The 13,448-nt window shown below is 40.4% G+C and overlaps 1 protein-coding gene across 1 annotated transcript; it reads right to left on the bottom strand.

The window, feature by feature from the left end:
- Positions 1-333: 333 nt before the first annotated feature.
- LOC113750331 (E3 ubiquitin-protein ligase UPL2-like) lies at positions 334-13,447 on the bottom strand (the record flags this gene model as incomplete). Its single annotated transcript, XM_027294323.1, has 13 exons — positions 334-643; positions 830-936; positions 1,908-2,047; positions 2,355-2,580; positions 2,663-2,743; positions 2,837-2,983; positions 3,055-4,165; positions 4,628-4,902; positions 5,001-5,269; positions 6,240-6,444; positions 6,523-6,810; positions 6,927-7,987; positions 8,125-13,447. Coding segments are annotated over 13 exons (9,336 nt in total), but the record flags the coding sequence as incomplete, so codon positions are not given.
- Between the last annotated feature and the right edge of the window lies 1 nt (position 13,448).

The following is a 13,448-nucleotide window of genomic DNA, read 5'->3' as shown; positions in this document are numbered from 1 at the left end:
ACCACCTTTATTGCAAATCGACTTCTGATTGATTAGTGATGGGTTGACGGAATTCTGATCAAGCACTACCTTGTAACTGAATCTAGTTCAGAAATCTCAGCCTCGAGACAGATCATATGCTTTTGTAGTTATCTTTGGGTGGTTGTCAGTCCTTTTACTCTTCACGTTAAGGCAAAAATGAAACTTGCCGCCTTTGATCTCTCCAATCCATTTGAAATTCTTTCAGTCTTGTCAGCTTCACTCGGTTACCGGTTTCGTTTGCTGATGATACATTTTGGACACGTACGTACAATCATGAGAAAGGATAACCATAACCTCGTAGGACCAGCAGTATACGCAACTCATACGCTCAGATTAAATAGAACAAAGAGCAAATTGACAAAATTTAAATTGCCATAAGCATTTGACATTACTGTACTGTACAATAATATCAACAAGGATAACTTGGGCCTTCAACTGGCCGCCCTAAACAATTTCCTTTTATAATAAATTTCTTCAACATTGACCATATCTACATCATTTCCTTATATCAAATTGCTCTTAACCAAACCCAAATCCTTCATTAGCTTCATGAATTGCAAGTAGCAGTCTCTCTTCCAAATGCTGTTTGGAAGGATATTCAGGTAGATCCAATTGATTGAAACTGCATAAACCAAAAACAACAAACTTAAAAAACTACACATAAAAATTTAACTGGAGATGAGACCTAGCAAACTAGATTATCCATGTTAAATATATATATATATATATATATATATTTTTTTTTTTTTTTTTTTTTTTTTTGCCTGCAATTGATAACCATGATTGCCAGATAATAGTAGGTTATTACCATGTGTGCGCTGAAGGCAAGTGATCAGGACTGCCATATGCTTTATGAATCTGAAATTTCTGGGAACCCGAAATTCCTTGTAGTGCACTGAATCCTTCTAAAGGAACCTGTAAAGACGGATATTATGGGTCAAACTGTTTAAAATTTGCATGAAATGTTAACACTTCGTAACATCAAAAACAATAGATGATTAGTCAGTTGTCTTGCGGCAGATTACAGGCGTCAAGCAAGGCTTCTTGTTATTCTTAATTTTTAATTTGTTCAATAATTGTGTCTGCATACGTGAAACTGTTGATGTTGACTGACGTTCAATACACTCTTTTTACTTTCTAGAGCAAATGGACATCCTTTTGCTTGTTAAAGACATACATTTAATGTCATGCTGTCTATTTATACATAGGAATTGAAAGAAGAAAAATAATCAAGACAACACTTAACAACACAATCATCTTGCTTGTCACCTATTTTTCCAGATTCCTAATCACTCATCTGAACCAGGGCTTTCAGTGAAACTAGACATAAATCTACATTCACCAGTGCTGAAGTCAGCACCAGCCAAGTATAGATTCAATCTAAAGCGTGCTTGATGCAATCAGTTCGTCAAAATGTACACTAGCTAATTACAACCAATGCCTTAACTGAGAGAGGGAAGAAGATAATGATGCCCTGGAAGCATTACATATTCAATCTACACTCTTGAACAGCAAACCACATTCAGCACAAAGCACTTCATATATATAGAATCAATTTATTGAAGATGCTATATGACCTTATATCACAAACTAGATCTTGGCATACTGGTGCTGAGAACCGCCTAACCATAGGGCCAATTGTCTACTAAGATACTTTTTTCTTGATTTATTATTAAGTAGTGAAGATGATCATGACATGGAATGAGTTGGGGCTATTAAACACAGGCACAGTAAGATTTCCTACGGAATCCATCAATTAGTAAATAGTGTGACATTACTTACAGTGAGTTCTGTACCACATTTGCAAAGCAGCAGTGAACAGCACAAAGAAAAGATGGGAAAGCACACAAGTATGCATGAATCAACATGAAATGATGGGAAAGTACCTTAGAGGTTCCTGTTACAAATTGTAACAACCGAGCCTTGTCTTCCTTGCTAAAACCTTGAACCACCTCCCAAAACCATTGAATGACAGGAGATGCTGCACTATAACCCGAATACTCCGTATTTGCTCTCAAGTCATCCACTGAAAGAATTAGCTTAAAAGTGTGAGAAAGAGCGACAGAGAGCTCCCCCAGGGTTGAGGGACTGAGAGGAAACAATCAAATAACCGCTGCATCTTTCATCAATGTACTTTGATTTGTTTTTACTTCATTTTACCTGGGGTCTCATCTTATCCCTTATTTTTCCTGTTCCCTTTTAAAGGGCTCAGGTTTTGTCCTTTAGCTTTTTCACTTTTGCCAGCATGCAGTTGTTTTTTGGGCCCCCCGAATTGGTACAGGAGAGCATAAGATAGATGGAAGAACATAAAGCAGAGTATACTAGTAACTTACGGTCAATATCTGGAAGCCCACTTATCAGCAATTCCAATTCCTTGTCATGGAATATAGATATCAGGTCCCGAGGTATTAATTCATTGAATCCCTCCAAGAATGCATTTATCTGTGGACGAATGGCAGTATTTAACCGATGCTCTGCAACGAGATCTACATACTGGTGTTTATTTTCCTCGGTAACTCGGATGTTTCGACCACCGGGAATCAGTTCATAGTCAGTAACCTGTAAATAAAATGAAATAAAAATTAAATTTGGAAAACCACCAAAAAGTAAATTAATTCAAAACAACTACAAATATTCATACTTCTGTCCGTTCATATAGGATCAGTTTTTCTTCATCAGCATCAATGCTGAATGTGAGATCAATAATATCACTGATATCATTCTGCAGCAAGATTGTAAAGATTAGTTTTTTCAACCAAAACAGTTGTGTGCAAGCAAATACAAAATGCAGAGAGGCGCTTTAAGAATGCCATACCTCCAGCAACCATTTCAGATTCTTAAAGTAATCAGGGTCAATAGCTTCAATGTCGTGATATGTTACTTTGACCCCAAGGATATGCTTGTAAAACGACCGGGTAAAATGAACATCAAGAAGTTGTCCATCAAAAAGAGCCTTCCCAACCTATAATACACAAGATGATTAGGTATGCACACAACATGTCAATCCAACAGACAAAATGGACTAATACTCACAACACGCCCGACAAATTTGAAGTATGAAAGGTGTTCCGTCTGGTAAACTGAGTTTGGATTAGGCTGGAAAGTTGATTCATTGCCAACAGTGGTAAATAGCAGCGCTCCTTTATCAAAAATTACCCTTGACAACAATTGATACCATTCCCTTGTTAGACCACCAGCATCAATTCCTTCCTCCCCTTGGAAGTGAACGGTCAACCTTCCTTTCAATTCTTGTGCTGTCCTCATGCGAAGCTGATTGTACGAATCTTCCAGAATGTAAGCTCTTCTAACAGAAATTCTTAAAGGACTGTGATGATGATCATGGTGGTGTTTGATCTTAGATCTAAAATGCGCACGTTTATTGTCAAAATCAATAATGCGAGGAACCTTCAACATCAGCGAGAAAGACTTCTCAAGTAAACCAGGATTTTGCCGGATGAAAGAATTCAGAAGTTTTCGGTGCTTATCTGAGAATTTCACAAACGCCATTTGCTTTTCATCAGCTTTTGCCAAAGGTCCAGAAGCTTTCTGCTGACTAGCAAAAGCAGCAGCCTCTTCAACATCAGAAACAGTAGCAAGACTAAAATCATGCCCTGAACCTGGCTCTTCAGGATGCAACTTCTCACACATCACAAAAAAGGATTCTATATAGGGCAATATATTCTGACTGCCAGCAGGAAGGGGGGGCATCATGCCAGATGGTTTAGATGTTGAAAGAATAGATGAGCGCAACAAATCAGGTGCTGAATCAGAATAGCTCTCCATCTTGCTGATACAAATGCTCAGCTCCAACCACAATGGCTCTAATGCTACATTGATTTCCCGGACAAGAGAAACAGTTTTAGAGTGCTTTTCAGAAAGAATCTGAGAATCCTTCTGGTTAAGTGCAGCAACAAGAGAGCTTAAAGCTTGTAGAACCCTTAAAATAGCAGCTCCATCAGAGGAACTAGTACTAAGAAGCGCTTTCTCTACTTCCCCAAAAATGTGCAACTCATGCATCGCAGACTTGATCAGACTTTGCACAGAACTAGCTAGCTCAGTAATGAACAGATGACAATGAACAGGAGCAATAGCCACCAATTTTTTCAAAACTTCTGCCACAAGAGTGTATGCATTATCTGACAGACTGAAGAAAATATCCATAAGTTAGTAGAAAGATAATAATGATAAGTTAAATTTCAACTGCAAAAAAGCAATAAAGTGATCAGAAAACATCATTAGGACTCGGTCTTCACAAATAGTAATTGATCACAAGTTTTATACTGAGTCTTGAAAACTTAAAGGTAAAAAACCAGTTGGTGTTGGATCTGAGTAGTAAAATTTGCGTACCCTTTTTACCTTACTGTCATTTTTGGACTCAAAATTTTTAGAAACAAAACAAAAATCTTTATTCCGCATTTTCAAAAGGATTAATGAAAATTTGCGGAGGCCTCAGCAATTTCCTAGTTTCAATTTGAAAACATATCCTAATAAAATAATATACTTATGCACAAAAAGGTTAATATGGAACAACATGCCTGGAAGGACTTTCTAATATGAACAAGAACATTCAAAAAAATGCAATAGCTCAAGCACAACTTTTTTATACCCTTCTCTTGCAAGCAATGAACACAGAAGTCGAAGTTCTGCTTGCGGTAAATTAAGCAGAACATGAACAGAGTCCCCTTCTCTCTTGGCACCAGAGGAAGAAGCCTTCAAGGAATCATTGACTGCTGATGTGGCTCCAGAACTGGCGTTCATCTCAGCATCAGATGTGGAAGTATGAGGATCAGATTGTTGTCCAGGAACAGAAGAACCAGGCTCATCAGATGAATTTGATTTAGTTTCAGCATTGTCAATGACCACATCCAATAAATTTAGCAGCTGAAACAACAACAAACACAAAATTAGAGAGAAGCCGTTGGTACATAAATTTTGCAAAATCTAGTAATGACACTACACGATTAGTTTGGACCTATCACCTGTTCAAGATGTGCTATACTTCGCAAATAGAGCGGTTGCTTCAACAGTGACAAAAGCAAGGCAAGTGACACAACCCCTTCTTGCTGCTTTTGTAATTCATCCTCCTCAACAATCATTATGGCTTTTCCCTTCTGTTCAGAGGTCCCAGAAACTTTCGAGCCTGGCTCAGGAAGGCTAGATTCTAGAAGAATCTTTGCAACTAAAGGATGATTCCGAGCCAAGTAGGTAAGGGTTTCTAGAACACGCCGGGACACCAAAGGAGGAACCCCTGTGCATAAACAATATTTTAAAAAACACACTTTATGATCTGAAACTGAACTCACAAATGCTTGCAAGAGCAAAATCTAACCAAAGAACATTATTCTTTGATAGCTAAACGAGCCATTAGATTCTGAGATGCAGCTGGAGAAACAGAAATAAATAGCAAGTTGGCACCTGAAAGAGTAAATTATCCAACACCCACCCCCCAACTCTCTGTCCCCTGGGGCCTAAGAAAATGGCAATCTGAGCATCAGAGCAAGTGGTACCTTAAACCAAATCTTGCAACATTTTTTAAGGCAAACAAACCACTAATTCAAGAGGTCAGTTTGCTTTGACAGACCAGAAAAAAAGTTAAGAAATTCAACTTTCAAGCACCTCTGTTAATCAATTGGAAAGTCACAAATCTCAGTCTATTCACCTTACGACCAAGTTGAAATAAACCAGCTTGATCATAAAAGACATGATGATTCAGCTATTTAATAATCATATTCCCACAAATTCAAACACTAGAAAGGAAATCTATATTCTATCCAATCTGGGATTCCCCATTTATGCTGAAGAACATGAAATGGTAATGCAATTTAAGTAAGTAGCAACAATTAAAACCAAATAGAACCCAAGCATGTACAACAAGAGGGGCCCGAACTGGCAGCAGTGAGATATCTATTTATAAACAGGGGAATCCATTTAGCTCCTTATTTGTGCAAAATTCAATAAATCCTAGACCAAACACAATAACTTAAAAAAAAAACTTGTTTTTGTTCCTTTTTTCAATTATATTTCACATATAAGATGATATAAAACAACTGATATCAGTCTTAAACCATTAGATTACAGCTCATGAGAAAAAAATTGGACCAACAGCACGCAATTGTTAGGAATTATAGATTACAGGTACGCCCAGATCTAAGACATAAGTCCCAAGTTAACTTAAACTGAGGATTGATCACGAAATGTACATGGGAAAGTATTCTTACCATCAACATACTGAGGGCGAGAATACGTCACGTGACTCTGACAGGCATACAGTCTGTAGAGGGGCTCAGCAGCATTAATACAACTGGCTGGCTTCTTTATATCAAGCATTAACAAGTCCACAAGAATTTTGACCAATGCTGATCTGGTTTCGGCATGAGCGCTAAGGTTCAGGAGAAGCCTTTGCAGCTGCCCTTTATAAAGTGGCTGGAAAACAATAAGATCAGATAAACAACAGATTGTGAAAGACCTAAGAAGAGAAAACCAACTCTTCCAATTGAATACCTGAACTATCCGAAGCAACCGGATCATTGCTTTCAGATCCTCTGTGTCAACCAAAGGTGAGCCCTCAGCCTCAACTGGCTTATTTCCCATTGACCTTCGCGGAAGAATTCCACTAGCTCTGTCAAGAACTTCACCACGTCTAGAAGATTCACCCCTACGATTTCTTGGATACATCCCAAAAAGAGTGCGATTATACCGACGTGCAAACCTTTCCCTCAACATGTTTGCTTCCGCCACAAGGGCAGGAGTCAGATTTGCAAGAATAGCATCAGATGAAGTCAAAAGCACCTTGAGATGATAGCAAAAGAACATCAAGTAGAGATGAGATTCCCAAGAATGAAAAAAATTAAGCATCCTAATTCAACCCAATAAGTAACCCAATGAAAAAGAATCCTAGAATGTACCTCTTCTCTTAATTCTGAAGGAAATGTTGCAATTATTGAGACAGTGTCCATTTCAACAGGTTGACCTTCCAGCTCTTGTGCTTGGTGCAGCCTTTGGGCACGTTGTTGAGCCAGAACTTCTTCTCGAATATCGGGGGGAAGTGCAGCAAGAAACTCAGGATCAATATCTCCAGCATTCTCTGGATCAGGATTTTGCGGTTGGGCTGCTTGACCCTGCTGAGCAGAAAGAACTTCAGCACGCAACTCCTCGGGCAGTGCATCAAGAAAAGCAGGATCTATTGATCCAGAGTCAGCATCAGCATTTCGTTGCTCTTCAGCTGCATCACCTTGCTCTGCTTCTTGACTGGGATTTTCAGAAACCTCAGTTACACTATGAAGGGGAGGATCTCTTACATTCAGTGGGGCAGCATTTACAAATGATACACTAGTCCTCCTTGTTCGATCTCCAGTGCCTTGCCTGTCTCCACCCTCATCATGGCCATCAGCACTCCCAATTTCGACATCCAAACTCCGAAGACTCTCCCCAAGAGTTGCGCCACTACCACTACTTTCTTGACTTACTGCTTCAACGTCCCGAACAACAGCATCACTTTGCTCAAACTGCATCTCAACGGATTGAGGCTGTCTGCTAGAAACATCAGCTTCCTGAGTGGTTTCATTTGCTGCAGGTACAGTATCAGTAACACGAGAGGTATCTATTGCTGTGGAAGAGGTAGGCGGTAGGTTTCCACCGTCACTGTTGGCACCATCAGCAACAGAGGGTCCTGTCATTATCCCAGCTGATCCAGGGGAATGACTAGCCTCTTCTTTATTTTGTGATGACACTGAAGTATTATGATCAGAGTTTCTCTCAGGAGTTGCACGCCTCAACTGAGAAACAAGCAAGTCTTCAAGACCCTGAGGGATTGCTGATGTACTTGATCCCCCACTTTGCTGGTTATCACTTGCCCACAAATTAAACCGGTGGCCATGACGTCCATTGCGAAGTGAACGGAATATGGAATCCAACCGAGATGATGTTCCGTCCAAGTTTCTATCTGTGTAAGCATCACGAGCATTCTCTGAGCAAACAGGAAGATATAAGCATCACACCCAAATAACAATTATACAGGGAGAGAGACAGGATAGAAATCGGGCAATAAATCATAGAAGTTAAAATTTGCAACATATAAAAAGACAGATGTATGAGTAAATATACCTGGCTGTCCCAAAGAAGCTGCTGGCGATGAGGATGGTTCCACCAGAAGTGGATGTTGTGAAGGAACAATACTATCACCACTTCTACCCAACAAATTGTAGATGGATGTTGTACGACCTTGACGTCTGGAGCCAAATACTTCAACAGGCATTACATGTAGAGTTTCACTCGAAAAGCTACTCTCTCTCCCAAAAACTTCGATATGGTCAAATACATTAATGCCATTCATTCCACCTCCCAACCTCAATATTACACCATCCTCATCATCCTCGTCATCTTCCTCCTCTTCTTCCATCACTTCTTCATCAAACTCGTCTTCATCAATTTCATGGTCATCTTGATCTGTATCATGATGTGGTAAGTGATGCACTTCATCTTCTTCAAGAATGTTCTGTTCTTCATCATCCCCATCTTCATCAACCTCATCTCCTTCATCACCTGACATCTCATCATCCTCATCCTCATCTTCTTCTTCATCTTCTTCATCATCATCAAGATTCTCTTGCACATCCGGCTGTATTTCAAATCTTACTGCTACAGAGTCTAGGCCATTTTCCACGCCTCTTGTGTCTTCTGGAGTTTCATGCATATAATCTTCTTCAGGAGCAGCAAAACCTTCATCCATATCCTGGTCATGTTCCATATCATCTGTCACAGCCTCAGATCCACCATAATTCTCAATCACAGTAAAAGACTCAACATTGTCCACGTTCACTGCATTTGCATTAGCTTGGGACATTGTTTCCTGCGACTGTGACGTATCACCAGCAATTTCTGTTTCTCTAGACTCTATTTGAGCAGATGGTTTCCCCAACTGCTCACCTTTCCCTGCATTGGAGTCAGCAGCATTGACATGTTCCTTAGTCACCAATTCCAGAACTTTCACAAGCCCAGTTACCAACTTGGCAGAATCGGCATGATCTAGATCTAACACATGAAGAACTCTAGTTAGAGATCGAACTAGACCAACATCAACAAAAGTTACTGAGGCCTCAGCTGAAATGTATGAGCCTGTAGGAGTGCGAGCAGCCAATACATCATTTAGGAGATCAATGAAGGCTTGGATATCAACATCAGGTGCTCTAAACCCTTTAGCTGAATGAGAAAAATCATTGAAAACATAGCTTATCTCCACAAAAATTCTTTTCCTTGCTTCAGTAGAGCGAACACACGATGCCACCAAAAACTGGTTTGCTCTGCTTGCTAATTTATGCCTCCAATCACCATCTGTTTTCTTTTCCTTTCTAGAAGTTTTCAAGTGTGGTAAAAACTTATGAAGAATATGGTGAAACACTCCAGCACTAGAACCCCGTTCAGATGTTACCCTGCAGCTGCTAACTTCAGAATCTTTCCGGAGCAAAACATGAATAGACGAAGCATACATCAGAAGAATCTCGGTCAAAAGCTTCAGAATAAATACAATCCTGGCCATGGATGCTGCAGACTCTTGCTCATTGCTTTCATTCTCATCAGATGCAGACACTATAGCTTTACCTTTGCCTTTAGATCCAGATATATCAATGTCCATGTCTTGCGACGATGAGTTATCTTTTGTCAAGGATTCTTCTTTAACTGGAGGATCAAAAGTAATAACTGAATCCAAAAGAAGCTCAATTACATTTACAAAGCTATGAGGAGGTTTCCTGTGGAGTTTAACATTCTTTGAACTTGTGTCAAAAAGCTTTCCCTGCCCACTTCCAGGCGACTGTGAATTCATATGACCCAGACTAGCTTTCCCATCACTGTTCTGTAGCTTGTCTTTCTCTTCTGGTTTCTCCTTCTCTTTCTCTCTTTCCTTAGTTTTATCCTTGTCACGATCTTTGAGCAAGACAATGTACGGCCTCTCTCCAACCATCTCAATTTGGCAAACAGACTGAGCAGCTTTCATAAAAATCACTGGATCCCGTTGAATGACAGAACTTAAATTTAGTAGAAAATTTCGAGCTGTAAGCCTTCCACTGGCCTGCCGGTTAGCTGCAGTTGCTATACTGTGCCGAATTTCAGATTCCATTGCTTGCTGAAGTGTCTGGGGATCTTCAAGAACATGTCTGATTATGGTAGCAGCTATATTATCAAACCCAACAAATAGGCTACTTGTTGGCAAGGAAAGCAGTGACTGCAGACCCCCAGCATCAAGAAAACTGACAGCAATTGAATGAGTTCTTGTAAGAGTAGAACATAACTGCAGCACAGCATGCATTGTCTCAGAAGGAAGTTGTCTCTTAATACAACCACATGCTATTTCAACAAGTCGCTTTTGCTCCTGTACATCCAAGTGTTTGGGAGATGAGCCCAATGTTTTCTGCAACTTGTTTTGTCTATCATCATCTATCACAATAGATGTCTGACTGCCAACCTCTTCCTTCTTTAACAGTTCTGAAACATCAAGATTTGATTTCTGCTCCACTTGAGCAAGGCGGTCAATGGCAACAAATGCTGCTGTCACCCATTTAGGGACTTGAGATGCAACCTGGTCATATGAACCTGAATTCCACTGTGACAGGAGGTCTGATGCAACTTTAACCAAAGCATGCTTTGCAGCAACTTCCCTAGCAGCTGCATCTTCATTTAAAATCAAAGCAAGAACATGGAATAAGGAAGACAGCATGGTACTGCTGCCACTGTCAGAAATGTTACCACAAAGCTTCACTTGTTCAATAATAAACGAAATAACATGGGACCTGTTATGACCGTCATTTTGGGAGCAAATCATCACAAGGAGCCCTCTAACAGGAAAAGCCAGTGTCTCTTTCATCTGCAAAAGCCTCCTACAAGCTAATAACAAGTCATCAACAGGAGGAAGTTGCACCATTTCCTCTACAATAGATTGACTAGATTCATCAGCAGAATCTTCCTTTGACTCTGATCCAGAGTTCCCAAGGGACATTGCTAGTGCTCGGGCAAGTTCATCATCTTCTTGAGTTTCCTCAGGATGCGAGAATAACCACTCCATTGCCAACTCCACACTGTTTGAACCGACCTGTCTCAGTGCCTCTTCAGCGCGGGATCTGGAAAAACCCATCTCTGCTATTGTTGCAATAGTTGATTCATTGGGGGGAGGGCCAGATATCCGAGTTGCATTGCTAGCAATGTTTTTCACTTCTACCCCAGAGTAAATGTGTCTGATGATGTTGATTAGTGTTGTAATGAAATCATAATTGCATTCTGTAAACTGTGGATGAATCCAAACTGGAAGAACAGCTTTCAGTACCATAGACTGGAGAACCTTAACAAATGTCTCAGCATCTCGAGGAAATGGTTTATCCCCATTCACCAAAGGCTGTGTAAGCAAGTGCTTCGTAAAAGGAGATAAAATAAAGGATGAAGTTACCAGGTGGTCCATAAGTCTACCGAAGCAGGCTAGGGGACCATATATCCAGGAATGATCTACTTCTTCCATTCTATCCTGCCTCAAAGCCCCTTCATCAGTCTCCATGGGCGATGCAGGAGCTCTGTTCACATCATAAAGCAACTGACTAGTAGCGTCAAATGTGGTCAAAATGGATTGGATCACCCCTCGTCCATACAAGCAATTTAGTATAACAGGATTACACGAATCAGGCTTGTCAAGTAGAATGCCATCAATAAAATCAACCACCTTTCCAAAATAGCGACACTTGGTTGAAACAGATGCATCAGATCCACTATGATTTACGTGGCCTCCGAAGTTCACATGGTCTGATGCAATTGAAGCAAAGCTAGAACCAACTGATTTTGAAGGAGAAGACACATTTAGCATGTCATCTCGCCTACGAGATGGAAGAAGCATTACCTTTCCCAACTCTTGAAACAAATGGGTGATGTGAATTGATAATGATCTCGCCATATCACAACAGGAACGGTAATAGGTTCTCTGCCTATCTTCATCCTTCTTACCACTGGACTCAGCAACATTGGCAGAAGCAGACTGATGACCAACTCCTGGCTGTATGTTTGAGAGACCATCAACAGTCTGTCGTTGCTGAAGACCAGATGCGCGAGTAAGATCACGATAGAGGTTTATCAGATCAAAAAACTGTGATTCAACACTCCATCCAGACATTCTTCTTCGAAGCAGGGGATCAAGAAATTGTCGGAAAGAGTTGAATCTTTGCTCTTCAGAATCAATCATATCCAACTCTGACTGGCGTGACTCATCCGCAGAACCAGTAGCATCATCCTCTACATCAATCTTAGAGTCTTCAAGAAGAGCAATCTGCCATAAGACTTCACGATGGATACGCCCAATATCCTCCAAAACTTCCTTGCTTTCACTTCCAAATTCAGTAAGCAATGCAGTTACCCAACGATTGTCTTTTGAGGCAGCCAGAAATAGAAGAAACTCAACAATAAAGAGTGATGAAAAAATTCCACTATCTGGAATCACCCTAGGGTCCAGCAGAAAGGATCCGGAGACACCAGTAAATCCAGTTAAAGCCTTTTTCAGATTATCCTTGAGAGAAGAACAGAAGGCACGTGCTAAAGGTGTCGAATGATGTTGAGTGAAACTCTTGAAGACCATAGTACTGTGTAGTGCTATGGACATCCCTTCAGATGACTGTGCAACACTTGGCCTTAAAAGAAGTTTAAGTAGAGCTTCAATTCCTGACTTCTCTACAAACAACCTACATGTTTCAGAATTTTCCATTGTCCTGTGAACAAGTACCATGACATGAAAGATACTTAGCTGGATGAACTGCTCATCCGAAAGCCCTTCAGAAGTTGAACCGGTAACATCAACAAGGCTGCAAGGACCCATGTTTTCCTTGTTTTCAGAATCCATTTCCATTGCAGTGCTTTCATTAGATTTCCCTAATGAATCTACAGGTTTAGCATCCCCAAGCACTGCAATCCTATTGATAATTTCAATTATCAGATCAACACCGGTACCTCGTAATGAAGAAACATGCCTCAGAAGCTCTTCCACAGCATTTGCCAAAGGGACAATACCTTCATTCATAGCTATCACATACTTTTTGTCCGTGAATATATCAACAAGAAAGCGCAGTGCCGAAGTTTCTCTCACTGCCTCTAAACCCTTGGCATTAAGACAAATCGCACCGAGACCATTTGGAACACATGTAAGTGCCTTTGAAGAAGGCAATATACCAGCCACCACTGATGACAGAAAAGCATTGGGGAGGCCCAATTCATACAAAGCAGGAAAGCAGGTGGGGTCTTTATGAATTATTTCACTCATAACCGTCACAGCAGAATAATAAATATCACCTCCAAATTTTTCCACATTACCAAAAATCAGTGACAGAGTAGCAGGTAAAGAACCATCATAAGCATTCTGGGATCTTGTCGAATTTGCTAAGGCATAAGTAGCAGAACTAAGAGCC

Source organism: Coffea eugenioides, chromosome 10 (genome assembly GCF_003713205.1).
Source record: "Coffea eugenioides isolate CCC68of chromosome 10, Ceug_1.0, whole genome shotgun sequence".
Classification (NCBI taxonomy): domain Eukaryota; kingdom Viridiplantae; phylum Streptophyta; class Magnoliopsida; order Gentianales; family Rubiaceae; genus Coffea; species Coffea eugenioides.
Note: the sequence above shows the minus strand (reverse complement) of the source record. Positions and strands in the feature narration are given on the sequence as shown.